The sequence below is a fragment of the Nansenia antarctica genome (assembly GCF_963989245.1).
Source record: "Nansenia antarctica genome assembly, chromosome: 1".
Lineage (NCBI taxonomy): Eukaryota > Metazoa > Chordata > Actinopteri > Argentiniformes > Microstomatidae > Nansenia > Nansenia antarctica.
Window position 1 is genome coordinate 32,115,928 of NC_137674.1, and position 12,500 is coordinate 32,128,427.

A 12,500-nucleotide genomic window follows, 5' to 3' on the forward strand; every position below is an offset into this window, starting at 1 on the left:
ATAAAGATAATGATCAAAGTCTCAAAGATAGAACTGAAAAATTCAGTACAAACAAAAAACCGGAAGTACTACAGTCATATATTGGTCAATGGTGTTTGAGAGCAAACAATGAATGACGTTCTCTAAATTCAACATGAGGAAGAAAGTTTGTTTATGAGTTAAACCCACAAACCAGCAGTGTTTGAACAGTACATACTTTCACCTCAGCTGGACCCGGGGATTTGGCGCCTCTCTCAAAGATGGACTTCAGCAACTCTTTCTCATTTTTGATTTTCTTCTTCACCGCGTCTAGGTCCGCGGGTTCTGCAGTATCCTTTTTGGCAGGCTTGGAGCTGAAAAGATTCTTAAAGGTGTCGAAGGCTGTTTCTGCCTCTCTTCTCTGGACACCAGGTGGGGTGGCGGGGTCCACCGAGAGACCCCTCTCCGTCCCCCCCTCCTCCCCCCTGTCGGGCTCCCTCTCGCTGGGCTCTGACGGCGCCGGCGTCTCCTGCCCCCTGTCCTCCCTGGTCCCGTCTAGGTTGAGCAGCTGGCTGAGCTGACCCAGTAAGTTACTCTTGGTCTCGGGGCCCACAGGTTTGGGCTCGGGACGTTTCTTGGTGCTGCTGGTGGGGGTGGTGGTGGTGGTGTTCTGCTCGGGGAAGAGCTTAGTGGCTTTGTTCACCGTCTTCTTCAGGCTCAGAAGGGCCAGGTCGCCGTCCCTCCCTCGCTTGATCTCCCTCTCCGTCTCCCTCTCCTCCCCCACCGCCCCCTTCTTCAGCACCCGCAGCCCGCTGAAGAGGGCAGGCAGCTGGAAGGAGGAGAAGGAGGAGGAGGAGGAGGAGGAGGGGGCCGAGGCTGGGGAGAGAGCCATGCCCCTGGAGGGGGAAGAAACTGTGGAGTTGGTGGTGGAGGGGGGAGAGGAAAGGTCCGAGCTACGCCTTCTGGTGGCAATCATGTGGCTCCCTGGCTTCCTGGGCGAGGCGGCGGGGACAGGAATGGCACTTGGCTGGCTGTCAGCTGGGGACTCTCCAGGAGCGCGGGACACGGCCGGGGAAATCCCTGAAAGACCCATTGTCGCGTCGCTGTCAAGCTGCTCCTCCAGGCGGTTGCGGCGGGGGGAAGCCAGGCCTGCGGACGCAGGTGGCCCGCAGGGGGGAGAGTCCAGGCGACCGGAGTTCCTCCTCCTGTTCTCCCCTGACGTCTCCCTACCACGGCCCGTCTCCTCCTCCTCCTCCTCCTTCGCCTGCCCTGAGGTGATGTCGTCGCCGGTGGCCTGTGGTGGTCCAGAGGCGGTGAGAGAGAGGTTGAGAAGCGAAGGCACACACGAGGAGGAGGAAGAGTCTCCTCCGGCACACACGTTCGCGAGGTCCATGCCCCCGAGCAGCGCTCTTTCGTCCACGCTGCTGCGGTACGCCTTGACCAATGCCGACCCCATTTCGGGCGCATCCACACCCCCCTCGACCTGGACGGGCCTGGTGTCCGCAGTGGCGCTCGACGAACGTCTAGAGGCGACTCTTGATCCCTCCGCAGTGGAGGGAAGAAGAGCAGCGTCTGCTGCTACTACCACCCCGCTGCTGCTGTCAGACCTGGCTGAAGCGAACCTTGAAGTGAACAGAACAGATGTGTCTTTGAGGGACCGCTCCACCAGGCTGTGTAATCGGAAGACAGGCAGCTCTAAGTCCGGAGAGAGTGGCAGCTGACCCGTGTTATCATCGCCGCCCGACGATGACATCAGGTCCTCGGAGGAGGAGGGGAGGAAGGACATTCCAGGGCCGGCGGCGTGTCCGTGTCCGTCCGATTGGCCACGGAGGCCTTCCTCGTCATCCTCCTCCGTCTCCGATTCGCTGTGGACCTCCACCAGGGTGACCTGGACCAGGTCTGGGTCAGCCGTGGGTGTGGGTGTGGCCGCTCGGCCTGGTTTGGTGGGGGTGCGGGTCCTGCCCGTCTCCTTACGGGACTCCATCTCCCATGATTCAATGCTCTGCTCCGTACCAGGGAGAGGAGTGGCTCCACCGTTGTTAAGGGCCTCTCCTCCTCCCCCCCCACCACTCAGAACACCTCCTCCCCCCGCTGTGGGTCTGTCATCGCCGATGCCATCGCCGGCACTTCCATCGACCTGCCTGAGATAATCCTCTTCCTCCGACAGGGTCCTGAAAGATGTCAATACAGCGGTCCTTCCTGCTGCCTGCTTGTTGGGAGACTCCGTCTTGAACATGGTGGTGATCTTATTGAGAAACGAGTTGGGGGGTTGTTGTCTCCCCTGGCCCTCCTCAGAGCTGTGACTCACACTGTCCATTTTCACACACAAACACCTTACTGTAGTAGCATTTAGTCAACCTAGTTGATGCCTAGCCGGCCAGCTACAGGTAGCCTAGCCCAGAACAGCCCGTAACAGCCCAGAACAGCACAGAACAGTCCATTTAGAGAGTCACAAAGGGTTCATCTCTACACCTTGGGTCCTCCAACCTGCTCCTGTTCCACTTCTACTGGTCCCGGCGAACAAAAGGCCTTTGTATAGACAAAATCCCTCCGGCTTGTCTTACCCTCTCCAGGAGGGCTCCGGTTATAACCCCCGCTATCCTCTTATCCAGTTTAACAACATATAACCACAACACAGGCTGGACTGTATTAGGAAAACTTCCCCAAACCGTTAAATAGCCTCTCTCTTTTCTACTGGGTTGGGTGTGTTGTAATAAGTTACAGTTCACTTTCCTGTTACAGTTCACTTTCCTGGTGTTGTCCTGGGGTGAAATTCCAATGACGTTCCCGGTCAAGTTCAGTGTTGTTCAGTGGTTGGAAGCATGTCCCGCAATAATCTCCCTGGGAAACCATGGAGGAAAGGAGCTATCCGTCTTTCACTGGCACTGTACATCAGAGCAAAGTTTCAAGAATTCCAAACTGCTTCCAAACAAGTTGGCAGCGTAGTCCGGAATATTCCGCTTCGCCACAGGTAAAGCCTGGAGTAGTGTGGGTATGTATGTGTGTGTGTCTATGGATACAGGAGAGCTCTCTGTGTGTGTGTGTGTGTGTGTGTGTGTGTGTGTGTGTGTGTGTCTGAGAAAAGCCCTTCAGGTTGGAAAAATAATGTGGCCCACTGGTCTACCCGGTCTGGCCCCGCCTCTCCCTACCTCCCCCTGCCTCCCCCTAACTCCCCCTACCTCTCCCCGCCCCTCTCCTGTACAGCCAGGGAGGGAACTGTGGCGGGAGGCGGGCAGGAAGCCTGCACAGGTGTCCGGTTACTCCTCATTACTTATTCAAAATGGCAGCCACAGGTAAAGGGGTGGAACTCTCTCACTCTCACTCTTACTCTCTCTCCCTTTCACTCTCTCTCTCACACTCTCTCTTTCTTTCTCACTCTCTCCCTCCTCTCTCTCTCTCCCCCCCTCTATCTCTCTCACTCCCCCCTCTCTCTCTCACTCTCTCTCTTTCTCCCTCTCTCTCTCCCTCACTCCCTCCCTCCCCTCTCTCTCTCTCTCCCCCACTCTCTCTCTCTACCCCCCCCCTCTCTCTCCCCCCCGCCCCCTTTCACTCTCTCTCTCTCTCACTCTCTCTCTCACTCTCTCTCTCTCTCACTCTCCCCCCTCTCTCTCCCCCCCTCTCTCTCTCTTTCTCCCTCTCCCTCTCCCTCTCTCTCTCTCTCCCTCCCCCCCCCCCTCTCTCTCTCTCCCCCACCCCCCCTCCCTCTCTCACTCCCCCCCCCCCGCCCCCTCTCTCTCTCTCTCTCTCCCTCAGTAACAGACTCAGGAGGAGTGTGAACCCAGGGGGAGCGTTGCTAATCTCCCAGTGGTCAGGTGGGAGGGTAGGCCGGTCCAACCCCAGCCCTAGCCCAGCCCTCGCTGCACTGCCCTGGGCTACTCACCATTACAACACACTTGGCTTAAGCCAGGGTGATTAGTCATGCTGACCCTGGGCCACAGCAACTGCCAGCCGACCAGGCTAACACTGCAATACTGTGTTGTCAGCACCAGCAGCAGCAGCAATAGAGCAACCCTGACCAGTAACACCCCCCCACCAAAGACAGGGCACACTGAGCAGGACTGTGAATATTTTTGTGTGAGGAAAAATGTGTTTTGATTTACTCATCTCAGGGAATGAATCTCATTAAGGGTTGACAGTAAATTGACAGTAAATCGTAAGAAGCACTGCCCTCACAGATGCACTGCCCTCACAGATGCACTGCCCTCACAGATGCACACACAGTTATTAAGTTCTCCCAGAACAGGGAGCGCACAGATAGCCATACGCAGGAGGACAAAACACCACACACACCACGTTTAAACACCGCCAGTCAACTACAGAGAACTCTGCTGAGGTTATTTAGATGTTGACTTTCCAACTTTTTTATGTGACAAAATACTTTAAAATCAACATGCTGTAGGAGCTTTCGTAGCTTCGATAAATGTACGCTCTAAAGCAGTGCAACATTTCAAGAATATAGAACAATGGTTACACCACATACAGTGCTGTAATGCAATTATTACACAGGTATAAGGGCAACATAATGTTAAGTTACACATATGACTGTTTTTCAAATTTTATCAAAATGTGCCCTTTCAGAGATCCACATTTAAATGTTTGGCATTTAGCAGACGGCTTTCACAAAGCAACTTACAACATACAACAATACATTTGTCTAAGTAAGTGAATCATCTGTCCATCAGTCATCGTAAGAAAAAGAAATATAAGCTCGGGCCAGGGGCCATTGGCAGTCATAGTGCAAGAAGAAGGAAAAATGTAAGTTGAAAAAAACCTCTGGATCGAAAGGATCCAGTATCGTTCAGGCTGACGTACTGAGCATTAAACATCACAAGACTGAAAAGATCTGAAAGGTACGTGGTGAAATGAAGGCTATTTCTTTAGTGCAGCTTTCTGTGAGAATGCCAAGCCCTATTAGAGTCACGGTTGGCCTTTTCGAAGCCAAAGTTCACTCCTGAACACATTCCTCTAGACAGTAGCTGTAGATTATAACTAAGGAAAGGTTGTCACGGTGATTGGAAAATCCATACCACAGCAGACATGCTACAGTCTGTGCTTCAAACACAAAGCACATCTGAAATGTTCAATGTCCAATTTCTCATAATCTCTCTGTAATCTCTGAAATCAGAAATATTCTAAATCTCAATGTCAAGTACATACCTTCATACAACTGGTATATTGGTCCTTTTCCTGTGTTAGTTGAGAAAGTTATTTCCTGATTTTATGGATTAAGACAAATCCACAGAGAATCCCCAGAGAGTCGTCTCCCTGGGAAACAGGAGGAGCTCTGATCCGTTATGGAATTAATTACTTAATTACTTCATTAATTCTCTCAGCCGCAGGTCCAGGCCCGGGTCCAGGCCCAGCCACAGCGCCAGTCCCAGCCCCCAGGCCCAACCACAGCACCAGTACCATTCCCAAGCCCATCCCCAGTCCCTTTCTCAAGCCCATCCCCAGCCTCCAGCCACCATCCCCCATCCCCATCCCCAGTCCCAGCCCCAGGCCCAACCTCACCAGGATTACCACCGCAGGCCTGAGGTAAGCTGGCTCACAACCACAGATAACTATACCTGGCCCACCACATGCATGCCCACCACATATGACAGACTCCAACTCACTCAGACATCCATCCACCTTTCAACGATCTGACCCAAGCAACTGAGCAACAACTTTGGAACAAAAAGTTCAAAGCAAAATGTGCGGGGAAGGAATTAAGCCGACAGCAGAATGCATGTCCCGTATGAGTCCTAACACTCAGACACCGCTGATGAACCCTTTGTGGTTTTACCTCACAACAAAAGAGAACGCATGACTGAGAACGAAAGCTTAAAAGCCTGGCTTTGATCTGGTGTTTACCTCAGCTTACACTTCTTATCTCCTATTTCTTGTTTTAGTCATGCCTTTATTGTGTTGTACTTGATCTATTTCTTGTTTTAGTCATGCTTTTATTGTGTTGTATTTGTATCTATTTCTTGTTTTATTCATGCTTTTATTGTGTTGTATTTGTATCTATTTCTTGTTTTATTCATGCTTTTATTGTGTTGTATTTTATCTATTTCTTGTTTTATTCATGCTTTTATTGTGTTGTATTTTATCTATTTGTTGTTTTATTCTTGTTTTATTGTGTTGTGTTTTATTTATCCATTTTCCTGTTCTTTTAGTTTGAACTATTTTTCTTTTTTTTTAACTATTGTTTTTATGTTCAGCACTTGGAGTTGCATTCACTGTGTGTGCTATATAAATACAGTTTGACTGATTGATTGACTGATTGATTGATAGTGTCTAACAATGCCTTAGTAAAACAAGTGTCCAACAGGCCTGACATGGAGACAAAGCCAGCAGAGCCACACCACAGGGAAGTATGTGGACTGGCTACCTGCAGGTTATTACACTGGTGTTATTACTCTTCTGCATATTCAAAAGGTATATTCAAAGGAAATATTCAAACACAAGAGTCATTACTGTTTCTTAAAGGTATGCTACCTCTTAAATGATACAGGCTTGACTGCTGGGAAATACTTTGTCACACACACAACCACACCCAAGTCACCTACAGGGATGGGTATCTTAATCTTAGTCAAATCCTGCCAGACAGCCTGTAAAGTATGTAATGATGGAATCCTGACAGACAGACAGACAGAGAGAGAGTAATTGTTTCATTATTGCAGCACATCCTCAACAACTGCGGCTCAGTCGGTAGAGCATGGCGTTAACAGCGTTACGGTTGTGGGTTGGATTCCCGCTGGGACCATATATACTGAAAAAATGTACCGGTATGCACTCGCTGCAATGTAAGTCACTTTGGATAAAAGTGTCAGCTGAACGGCATCTGTTACATTATTATTCACCTTGTGGCAGGTGAGAAGGTCAGGACAGGTTAGGTTAGGTGACAAGGGTGCAGCGTGACGATGTTGTTGACGGTGTGATGCGACATTCCAGTGTGGGTAACAAGGGACACATAAGGGCAGGACTGTGGCTGTCACTGGTGTTTGACAGCGGGTGTTTGGAGCGGAGGATGAAAGGTGTCGACTGTGCGTTCGTACGTGCGTCTCACAGCGCTCCGGAGCCGTTTGCCAAGCGCCAGAGAGTCTTGTCAGCTTGTTTGAGTTTAGTCAGTTGTGGAAAAAACCACCTGGAGACAAACTAAATGAATATTAATGGATTTTGTGTGTGTGTGTGTGTGTGTGTGTGCGTGCGTGCATGTGCGTGTGCGTGTGTGTGTGTGTGTGTGTGTGTCTGTGCGTGTGTATGTGCGTGTGTCTGTTTGTGTGTGTGTGTGTTGGTGTGTGTGCGCGCGCGTGTATGTGTGTGTGTTTGTGTGTGTGCGTGCGTGCTTGTGAGTGTGCGTGCGTGCTTGCGTGTGTGTGTGTGTGTGTGTGGCCTTTGGAGGGAACATACACGCCTACACAGGTCACATGCCCTGTAGCAAACACTTATTTTGTACTGTACAGTCGCTGAGCTCTCCCGCTCGACCCATTTAAGAAAAAACAGCTTAACCCCCTGAATGACACAATCCACTCTGAAATGCTTAACCCTGCCTGACCCAATCCACTCTCACAGGGGTTACAGGGGCCTGACACCCAAGCGGAGGCAGAGACGCTGGTATGTTCTGGTATGTTCTCTCTACCGTACTCCGAACCATGGCGGGTTTGAGCGGAACGGCGTGAATCCGTCCCGGGCTCCTGGAAAAAACGCGACAGAATCCTAGATCTGTTAATACGACTCATATAGGACTCTGTGATCATGTGTTTTTTTGCACTCGAGTGGAGTGGAAGTCCTCGCTTAGTCTCTCGGTCCCCGAGGGAACAAGGGCGGCCACGCTAAGCCGCTCTGACAGTGGATGGGTAACTAGAGCGCTAACGCTAGCTGTGATGTTAGCGCTAGGACTGCAGAATCACTTCCCATCTTCCGTCGGAGACTGAAGACCCATCTCTTCAGGCTGCACCTTAATTGTCCCTCCTGAGACATCTACTAGCCCCCTGTACTGTTTCTCCTGAGATATCTACTACCCCCTGGACTGTTTCTCCTAAGACATCTACTACCCCCCTGTACTGTTTCTCCTGTGTCAATAAAAAAAAGAAAAAACAGGCCAGAGCATAAATGACTTTTTCCTGCTATGACTGGTGGATAGATGATTCACTTACTTAGTCAAATTGATTGTAAGTCGCTTTGGAATAAGGCGTCTGCTAAATACCAAACATGTAAATGTAAATGCTGATCTCTGTGCTCACTATTGAGCTTAAATCTGTCAAGGAAGAGGGCATATTTTGATAGAGAAAAGCAGTTATACGTGAAACGTAAAAAAAAAAAGTAAATGTAATGGACAAGGACTGATGTTCTGTGTGTGGCCTGTGGGTGTGGCCTAGCTGTGGTGGGCGTGGCCTAGCTCACCATGCCGTCCAGTCTGGGGTAGTAGGGCGTGTCCCCGATGATGTCATCCTCCGGGGGCGTGATCCTGAGGAAGTCCAGGTGGTCTGGGCGGGGCACGCGGGACAGGGGCTCCTGGGAGACGGAGTCATCCCCGTCCAGCAGCCATATGTCATCCTGCCTCAAGAGGGCGTCCTCTGCACACACACACACACACAGGACACATACAGGTCTTAGTACTGGCTCACTTTATACACTCAGGTACACAGTACCAGTCAAAAGTTTAGACACACTTTCCCATTCAATTGAATTGGAAGTGTGTCCAAACTTTTGACTGGTACTGTGTTACGTTTCTATAAAAGTTCTGTATGTACCACTGTGTCGGGTCCAGGTGCGGTGTATGTAATCAACGAGACGGAGATTGAATGAAATAAAGGTTCTCTTTACTGAGAATAATTAGTGCGCAGGTTCAAACATAATACTTTCAAAAGGAAACAAAGATAAACGAGAGCAGTAGGGCTCAGCACGTATGCAACTACTAACTATAAAAATGAAGGCAGAACAAAGCACACTAAAAATAGGTACAAGATTTCAATAACGCAACAAAGTCCAGGTTCAATAACGTTCCGGCCGGGTATCGGAGCGGTAATACATACACAGGATTCCGAAGCATTCCAAAGGGGTAACACAAGTGATCGACTAACAAGGGTACAGGGAAAAGGGACACCTAACCGAAATAGCCACACACACCAACATACAACAGGTGACAGGCATTAGCAATTAGTCCAATAATATCCAGTCACCAGTAGATGGTGTCGGGGAGTCGGACTCCCCTAGTGACAGTACTGTATATATATGTGTATCATCAGAATCAGAATCAGAATCAGAAACAGATTTATTGCCAAGTAGGTTTTCACAAGTAAGTGAATCATAAGTGAAAAATAATAATAATAGAGATGAAAAAAGTGTTTATAAGAATAGTGTGATGTGACAAGAATAGTGCAGTGTGACTGTTTGGTGTCAGTGGGGGTCCAGATAACAGTCAGTGTCAGCGGGGGTCCCGGGCCTCGTTAATGAGGCCAACTGCAGTCGGGAAGAACCTGTTTGTTTTTGTGTCGTGAGGTTCTGGTCATGATCGACCGGTCCTGCCGGCGGGGAGTGATGTAATAAAGGTGTAATAACAGATAACATCCGCTGTCAGGATGGACCTGCAACCTGGATGGATATATCCTGGACGGAGGTAGAGAGCAGGCCATTATGTACCTTTTAAATTCTCAGAAACAGAGAGAAAGAGAGAGAGAGAGAGAGACCCCATCTTAGCTGCAGGTTACAGAAGGCTATTTATATAACCTGCACTTAGCTTGCCCTCCTCCCTCCTCCCTCCTCCCTCCCCCCTCTTCCCTCCTCCCCTCCCTCCTCACCACTGCCAACCAGCCTTCTGATCTAATAAAGAACTGTGTCTGTGGAACAGAAGGTAGTCCAAAAACAAAATGTCACTATCCACTACCGGGTCTCTATGGATGACACAACCCATTCACCATCACTGAGCTGGTACAGGGGACATCACCCAGGGACTGGAACCATTAGAGCTACTCCAATCGTTACAAAAGTGTGCATGTCTCTGTGTGTGTGTGTGTGTCTGTGTGTGTGTCTGTGTCTCTGTGTGTGTGTGTGTGTTTCCGTGTATGTGTCTGTGTTTGCGTGTTTGTGTGTGTCTCTGTGTGTGTGTGTTTGTGTGTGTGTGTGAGTCTGTGTCTGTGTGTGTGCGTGTGCGTGTATATGTGTGTTTTGCATGTGTGCATGTCTCTGTGTGTGTGTGTTTGTGCGTCTATATCTGTGTGTGTGTGTCTCTGTGTGTGTGTCTGTGTGTGTGTCTCTGTGTGTGTGTGCGTATGTGTGTCTTTGTGTGTGCGTGTGCGTCCGTGTGTGCCCGTTCACTGTTTACACATCAATTCCACAGCGTAGGATGATGTTGTCATGGATTGCAGACCAGAGGACACACAGGGCCGAGGCTCAAACGCCAGTCAGAAGGATTATACTGTACCAGGTCTAACGCCACACGCAGGGACCCTCCCTGAGGCCTGTGTGTGTGTGTGTGTCTCTCTCTGTGTGTGTGTGTGTGTGTGTGTGTGTGTGTGTGTATGTGTGTGTCTGTGTGTGTGCGTGTGCGTGTGTGTGTGTGTGTGTGTGTGTGTGTGTGTGTGTGTGTGCGTATGTGTGTGTGTGTGTGTGTGTGTGTGTGTGTCTTTGTGTCCTCTGTGGCTCAGTTGGTAGAGCATGGTGCTAACAACGCTTAGGTTGTGGGTTCGATTCCTGCTGGGACTATATATACTGAAATGTATGCACTCACTGCAATGTAAGTCGCTTTGGATAAAAGCGCCAGCTAAATGGCATATATATATATATATATACATATACACACACTGTTGGAACATTACCATCGAAACAGGGCTCACCTAGGATGTAAGAGTCGGTAAATATTTCATAGAGCGTTTTCCACCCTTATAGAGAAGAGGCAGCACGTCCTCAGACAAGTCACATCCTAGTCACAGTATCGGCAGTATTTTAAGCACAAGTGCAGTCTTAACTTCCGTGTAGTGGCCTTTTCGATTTAGTGTTCGGTGACTTACTGCGACCGCATCCGCAGCTGCTGCGACTAACCTCTTTATTCTCTTAGCACTTCATATATCATTACCCTCCTACATTAGGCTAATGTAGTGCACTCGCAAAAAACAAGTACGTCTGACTAACTAACTAACTCTCTGGTAACGAGAGTCGACCCACAGCCACTTGAACATGTTCTTGAAGGCACACGTGTTACACTACTCTCACAACAGAGAGAGTTCCTCCCCCACGATCAGCGTGCCTGTACGCCCTGCATTCATTCCCTTGGGAGATCCAGTCATGCAAGAGGGAGAGAGAGAGGGAGGGAGAGAGAGAGGGAGGGGGGGGGGGAGAGAGAGAGGCGGGGAGGGAGAGAGAGAGAGAGGCAGGGGGGGAGAGGGAGAGAGAGAGGGGGACGGGGAGAGAGAGGGAGAAAGAGAGAGAGAGGGAGGGGGGGAGGGAGAGAGAGAGAGGGAGAGGGAGAGAGAGAGAGGGGGAGGGAGAGAGGGGGGAGAGAGAGAGGGGGAGAGAGAGAGGGAGGGAGGGGGAGGGAGATGGAGAGTGAAAGAGAGAGAGGGAGCGAGAGAGGGAGAAAAAGAGAGAGAGAAGCAGCAAAGTAGCTCGCTTGAACTTGGAACTCAGCGACCTCAATTCAGGTTGTTCACTTGCTGCGACACAACACAACACAACACAACACAACACAACACCTACCCAGGTGCTGTTTGTGTGGTGAAAGACTGTGGTGAAAAGTAAACCACCATATTGATCATACGCCTTCTTGGATCTCTCAGTGTTGAGCCAGCTAGGGCATACACCTCCTCACACACAGCAGTCATCAATCTTACACCTCAGACCTGTCCTACAAAGTCCTCTACCCCAGGGTCTGTGTCTCTGAGCCAAAGCCAATGAATGGTTTCGGTGCAGTTATGAGACCGCACACACGGACAGATTTCAACCGTTTCTTGCCAGAGGCCAAAAATACAATCATTCAAACATGAGAATTAGTATTCCGGGCGGGTATCGGAAAAAAACAAAATGAGTCATTATTCAGCATCAATGCGGTAGCAGCACACGGACCAGGGAGAGTTCAGGGAGTGAAATGAAAAAAAGTCTGATAAGATTAATAACTTTTCATTATGATAATGCAGCTCTCGGTATTGAGCAGACCACGCCTGAAAACGCTGACTGTCTCGTTTGGGACCGGTCCAGATTGCAGAGTCAAGCTCGATCGAGGCCCACAGTGATTACACTTCCCCCAAACGGACTCTCCTCCTCCTTCCTGCTGCATTCAGCACCAGCTGGTCTGGAGTCATCAGGGCCCTGGTGGTTCAAAAACCTTGATCAGAATGATCCCGATTCTTTTTCCTCTGATCCAGGATGCAGATCAGATCGAATTGGCTGATTATAACTACGTTTGGGAGAGTGTAATCACTGTGGGTCTCGATCGAGCTTAACTCTGCAATCTGGACCGGTCCCAAACGAGACTCTTCTCCTCCTTCCTGTTGCATTCAGCACCAGCTGGTCTGTAGTCATCACGGCCCTGGTGGTTCAAAAACCTTTAATCCTGATCAGAA

The 12,500-nt window shown here is 49.9% G+C and overlaps 1 protein-coding gene across 1 annotated transcript in view; it reads right to left on the reverse strand.

The window, feature by feature from the left end:
- The window catches only part of LOC308175720 (formin), a gene marked incomplete at both ends in the record, with an annotated part of 86,528 nt that overhangs the window by 59,264 nt on the left and 14,764 nt on the right, over nucleotides 1-12,500 (reverse strand). The window contains one exon of the mRNA XM_080550268.1: nucleotides 8,347-8,519. Coding sequence (XP_080406394.1) covers nucleotides 8,347-8,519 — 173 coding nt within the window. The remainder of the gene's footprint in view (nucleotides 1-8,346; nucleotides 8,520-12,500) is intronic.